The sequence below is a fragment of the Rhinopithecus bieti genome, unplaced genomic scaffold (genome assembly GCF_001698545.2).
Source record: "Rhinopithecus bieti isolate Rb0 unplaced genomic scaffold, ASM169854v2 scaffold_35859, whole genome shotgun sequence".
Taxonomy (NCBI): Eukaryota; Metazoa; Chordata; class Mammalia; order Primates; family Cercopithecidae; genus Rhinopithecus; species Rhinopithecus bieti.
In genome coordinates this window covers 596,869-602,899 of record NW_016814962.1, presented here as the reverse complement: position 1 = coordinate 602,899, position 6,031 = coordinate 596,869, and the positions used below count along the sequence as shown (strand labels likewise).

General features: G+C 61.0%; 1 protein-coding gene across 1 annotated transcript in view; it reads right to left on the bottom strand.

The window, feature by feature from the left end:
- The window catches only part of MTA1 (metastasis associated 1), a 47,747-nt gene that overhangs the window by 28,885 nt on the left and 12,831 nt on the right, over positions 1-6,031 (bottom strand). Inside the window, 1 exon segment of the mRNA XM_017852817.1 lies at positions 4,280-4,347. Within this exon segment, the coding sequence (XP_017708306.1) occupies positions 4,280-4,347 (68 nt within the window).

Sequence of the window (6,031 nt, the reverse complement as noted above, 5' to 3'; positions counted from 1 at the left end):
GTCGTGTTCCTGCACACGGTGGATTCAGTCACACGCGGGGTCTGTTCTGTCGTGTTCCTGCACACGGTGGATTCAGTCACACGCGGGGTCTGTTCTGTCGTGTTCCTGCACACGGTGGATTCAGTCACGCTCGGGGTCTGTTCTGTTCCGTCGTGTTCCTGCACACGGTGGATTCAGTCATGCTCGGGGTCTGTTCTGAGGCACTCCTGCACACACAGGTAAAGGTGGTGAGGCTGCACTAGGCCATTCTTTCTTTTCTTCCTTTGAACTGCTTTGCTTCCTGAGGGTAACAATTGTCTCATTTTCTCCACTTGCCTCGTTTTTCATGGAATCATCGCTGATTCTTCCCTAAAGTGCTCGGCAGCAGAGCTCCTGAAGGGAAAGGGCTCAATCAGGGCTCCCGGGAGACCCTCCCAGAGCTGGCGTCCACCCTGCTGGCTACCCGCACCGGGGACTGTGTCCTCCTGGGCAGGAGGAACGTGCACCTTCCTCGTGGTGGAAAGGCGTGGAGGGGTGTACTCCGAGGTCAGTCGGGAAACCTCACTCATCTGCCTTCCCGGAGATGGAGCTTGGCTGGGCCTGGAGCCTCCACACCCGAACGTGGCTGCCGAAAGGCAAAGTGGGGTTTGACTTCAGGGCTTTGTATGTGACCCGCTTTTTCTCTAAACGCATTTCTTCTCCCATGTTCTAACAGTTTAAATACACCTTGAAGGGGCCCCTCTTTATTTCTTTGTTCACTCCTTCTTCTCTGCTATTAACTGGACATTGGACCAATGGACTGATTGTCTGACTTTTTTTCTCTCCTAGTTTCTTTGTGTTTTTGCCCCGTCTTCTGGGCGGTATCCTCAACTTTATCACCTGGTCCTTTCATTCCATTTGTTACTTCTCCTAACCCAAGTGTCAAGTGCTTTCCTCTCATCTGACCACATCCCAGGATGGATCCCTTCTCTTTCTCTGAGAACATTCATGGGCTTTGTTGTGCTTTAGTTTCCTTCTGTTCTCCGCACTGGCCCTTCCTCTGAGTTCCATTTTTTTTTTTTTTTTTTTTTTTTTTTGAGATGGAGTCTCGCTCTGTCGCCCAGGCTGGAGTGCAGTGGCACGATCTCGGCTCACTGCAAGCTCCGCCTCCCAGGTTCACGCCATTCTCCTGCCTCAGCCTCCCGAGTAGCTGGGACTACAGGCGCCGCCACCACGCTCGGCTAGTTTTTTGTATTTTTAGTAGATGGAGTTTCAGCGAGTTAGCCAGGCTGGTCTTGATCTCCTGACCCTGCGGTCCACCCGCCTCAGCCTCCCAGTGCTGGGGTTACCATGGTCTGCCCGCCTCGGCCTCCCCGTGCTGGGGTTACCGGCTGAGTCCCCGCGCCCAGCCCTGAGTTCCTGACCCCGCGGTCCACCCGCCTCAGCCTCCCTGTGCTGGGGTTACTGGCTGAGTCCGGCGCCCGGCCCTGAGTTCCATTTTCACGTGTGCCGACTTGATCTTCACGTCAAAAGCCCTCCCCAACCATCTTGTGACTTTTGGTCACCGGGAGCCTCCCAGGTGCTGGACAGCTCGCTGCATGCACTGCACCCATGGGCACTGGGGTAGCGGGCATCCTGTTGGGTCCCTGATGCCAGCAGCTGGGTCTGTGGGCTTTAGAAGTCTGGCCGCTGGGGTACTGGGAGCCAAGGAGGCAAGAAGGGCATGGGGGCCCACCAGAGGACAGCCCATGAGCCAGGTGACCCACACTTGCAGCCCCCGCATGAACCGTGCTGGCCTGGGCCTAGTGCCCCAAATCTGGGTCCTCTGAGTCCACGGCTCCAGCCCAGGGAAGGGTTCTGCAGGTTCACCTGACCCCCAGATGGGTCTTCCACCTGTCTTCCGCACTGCCAGGCGCACGTCAGCATGGTTCCTGTTCTCCCGACCCTGACCCAGGCCAGGGCCGGGGCCTCTCAGGTTGCTCAACCCAGCTGGCTGCGTTCCGAGCTGCGCCCACACCTCCCAGTGGCACACTCCCACCTTCCTTGCCCTGTGGGTGCAGAGTTCCAGCACCCCTTTCTTGTTATTTGAGGGGGCGTTCAGGCCAGGGAACAGAGGGGAGGTCTGTACTCAACCAGCTGCGCCCACCTGGAAGCCCCGCCTGGAGCTCCTTGCTGTGGAGGGCACCAGCCACGCTGTGTCGCAGGCCCACGGGCTCTTTTCCACACGGTGAGCGTCTGGGTCGGTTGCCTGAACTGTCTGAGACAGCAGTCGTGCCCCTCACAGGCTGGTGTCCTACCCAGAGACGGGCAAGTGTCCAGGCCATGTGGCCCTGGCCCTGAGGAGGAGGGAGTGCTAGGACGAAGGGGACAGCTCTGAGCGTGCACAATGCTACATCTGTACCTGAACATCGCCAAAGGGCCGGAAGCCAGCCCCCACCTGCACACGCCTGCAGTCTACTGTCTGCACGTGGAAGCCAGAAGCGGCACAAGGGAACCTTCCCAACAGTGGCACCTCTCAGCAGTGGCACCTCCCAGCAGTGGCACTCAACCAGGCGCCCACGGAGGCACTGCAGCCTCCCGCCCCAGGCTGCCTGCCAGCTGGCTATGTGGAGCCAGCAGCGCCGTTTGCCAGCCGCCCCTCCACTACACGGACCAGGAGGGACCCAGGGCCTCCCCGAGCCATGGTTCAACTCAGCTGAGGAACCTCCCTCTGCACCTCAGTTTCCCTACAGTCCGCATGCTGTGATGTGTAAAGTGCAGCCCCGCAATCGGGAGGCCCAGCCACAGCAGCAGCACCCGTTCCAGCCCCGCACTCGGGAGGCTCAGTCCACAAGAGCAGTGCCCGTTCCAGCAGTACCCAGAGTCCAAGTGGCCTTGCTCTGCAGGAGGGCAGGCCCTGCCCAGCAGGGGCAGTGAGACGGACTCAGAGGACACCCGGATCATTGCCCGTGCCTCCAACAAACAGGCCTGCCCCTCAGACCTCCCAGGAAGCTGCAGGGGAGCAGACGTCACACCCCACACTCCTCGACCCCAGGTGGTGGCAGATGCCACAGGGAATGGCCCTCAACAAGCACAGCCAGGGAAGCCCAGAGCCCAGTATGGCTACGTCAGAGGTGGCATGCTGACCTTCCCCACCCGGTCCCCTCTGATTCCAAGAATCCCACATCACCGCTGCCACCAAGCCTGATGTCCAGGAAGGCAGCTTCTCACAGGTAAGCCTGCAGCATCCAGCATGGAACACGAAGGGCCCGGGTGCCCCAGGCCTGTGGAGTGGGCGGGGCTCCTAGGAGAAGGCAGCCATCAGACCACTGGCTCCAGGGGTTCGGGGGCTCGGGAGCCCTGCAGGCAGGCACAGAGAGGTCTGTGAAGCACCTAGCACCCCACTCCACTCTCTGGTGGAACCATGTGTCCACTGGTGGGGACGACCTGCCCTCCCTCAACACCCTTAGAAAGTCTCCAACCAGGAGGAGAAGGGAGGCTGGGTACCTACCCCCATCCCTGAGGACAGCGAGAAGGGAGGCTGGGTACCCACCCCCATCCCTGAGGACAGCGAGAAGGGAGGCTGGGGTACCCACCCCCATCCCTGAGGACAGCGAGAAGGGTCCCAGGGTGTGCGGGTGCCCTGCACCTCCACAGCCATCTGCAGCTCTGTCTCCCAAGCCGATGGGACGGAGGCTGTGCCGAGGCAGTGGAGGCCAGGAGTAGCTGGGGCTGAGGGGCCCATGTGCCACCACCCCCCAGGAAGGATCTGGTGCTGCCAGGCTCAATGCATGGGCACAACCACGTCCCCAATCAAACAGCAAGCATCTGCCGAGGACTCATGGCAGACACGAACCAGATGGGAGCAAGGGCTGCCCAAGTGACCAGGGAGGGTGCCTCCAGCCACGCAGACACCTCAGGGGTCAGGGGCAGAGCTCACAGCCCTGCAGGGCTGGCTGCTGGGAGCTGGGCAGGGCAGGGGCACCGAGTGTGGCTTCCTGCAGCCTTTGGTTGGTTTCAGAATCATGCCATTCTGCTCAGGCTCCCCAGGGGACGCTGGCATCTTCAGGGGACCCAGCGCCCACAGACCAAGTGTGGACTGGGCAGGCAGCTCAGGGCAGCCGCGCTGGGTCCTGCACGAAGCCACCAGGCCCCTCACTCAGTTTCTCCAAGGAGGGGCCAGGGTGCAGGTGACAGTGGACGGAGTCACCGAAGGGCCTGCACAGTGGCCAATCCAAGGTCAGCCCCAAAAGGGGGCCACCCACACTGGCCACCCACAGGGCAGGAGCTGGTGTAGCCCCCACCCACTACCCCCTGCAGCCACGCCAGGGCCACCCAGTACCTTGTTGAGCTCCTCGATCCTCCGGATCAGGTATGGGTTGCTGGAGGAGTTCTCGAAGTAGACGTAGTCTGCAAACAGCAACAGACAGAGCAGAGGGTCACCTGTGGTACCAAAGGCCAGATCCAGGCCCACCTCCCGCTGCCCAGAGCCTCGGGGCTCAGGCAGGGCAGTGTCACCACCCCCACCTCTGCTCCCTCAGGCGAGGAACAAACAGAGGAAGTGAAGCCCCCACACCATCAGGGAGGGGTGGCTGCAACCAGAATGGACTGACAGGCTGGGTCAGGGCCAGGGAGATGCACCAGGAGGGGCCATTCCCAGCAGGAGCCAGCAGCCCCCATCCCGGATCCTCACAGAGGCCAGCCACTCCCAAAGGCTCAGGCCCTTCTTGGGGAAGCTGTGGGGGCCAGGTGGCAGCTTCCCAGGCAAAGCCCAGCTCCAGCACTGCCCAGACCCTGCCAGGAGCCCCGGGACACCTTCCCACTGGCAGCAGCCAGCCTGGATGCTACACCCTCAGAGCCACATGGCCACCACCAGCCCCCAGCCCTGCCCACAGCGGTCCCCCTCTTTCCCTCCAAAACCAACAGCAGCGACCACACAGAGAACACAGCTGGGGCTTCCTGGGCCCAGGCAGGCTCAGAAACGGGGCAGAGTTGCTCCAGGAATGACAGGGTCACCCTCACCAGGGCTCAGGGACAGCAACAGGCAGCAGGCACTGGGAGTGCCCCGAGACCGGCCATCAGGTGAGTACAACACTTCCCTCAGCGATGACACCATGGGGCCCTCCAGCCTTCTCACCAGCTCCACACACGGAGAGCCACTGAATCTTCCGGAGCCCAGAGGCTTACTCTGGAAGGCCCAGGGAAGTCCAGGCTGGTGGTGCTGACACCCCGATGCTCCAGGCCTCCTGGGGCCGCTGCAGGGGCTCAGCTTGGGAGGCAGCAAGGCCGCATCCTCATGAACCAGCGCCACGAGTACCCTCGCCAGCCCACCTGCACCAGCTCTGCAGGGAGGACTGAGCAGGAGGCCTGTCTCAGCTGGGATCAGCCCAGAGGCCACACAGGCCTGGGATTCAGCAAAATGCAGCAAGACCAGCACCAAAAAAGCTCAGCCCATCTGTCCACATGGAGGCCAAACCTGTGCTGCGAGGACCCTGTGGAGGGGCCTGGAGAGTATCTCCCTCCTGCTGCTGGCACACACCTGCAGGCTCACGCCCGTGAGGACACACCCGTGAGGACGCACCTGCAGGCACACACCTGTCAGGACACACCCGTGACACACCCGTCAGGACACATCAGCAGGCACACACCCGTGAGGACACACCCATGATGCACCTGCAGGCACACACCCATGAGGACACACCTGTGGGTGCACACCTGCGAGGATGCACCTGTGTGGGCACCCATGTGCAAAGTCACGCCTGTGCGTGTGGCTTCTGAGCCCCCCGTGCTGCCTGAGCAAACCAGCCGATCAGATGAGGCTACGCCCACACAGAGCTCCACAGGACAATGGGCTAGGAGCATGGAGAGTCCAGAGGGACATAGCCTCGGTGCCCGGGGACACGCACAGCAGTGAGCGTTCCCTGCAGAAAAGCCTGTAGAAGCGACAGGAGGCCTGCAAATCTCTGTCAGAGTTACAGGGTGTTCAGAAAGCAGGATGTGGCCATGCTTGGGCAATGCTGTGAAAACGCTAGAATTCACTGAATCACATACTCAAAATTGGTGGATTTCTTTTTTTTTTTTTTTTTTTTTTTTT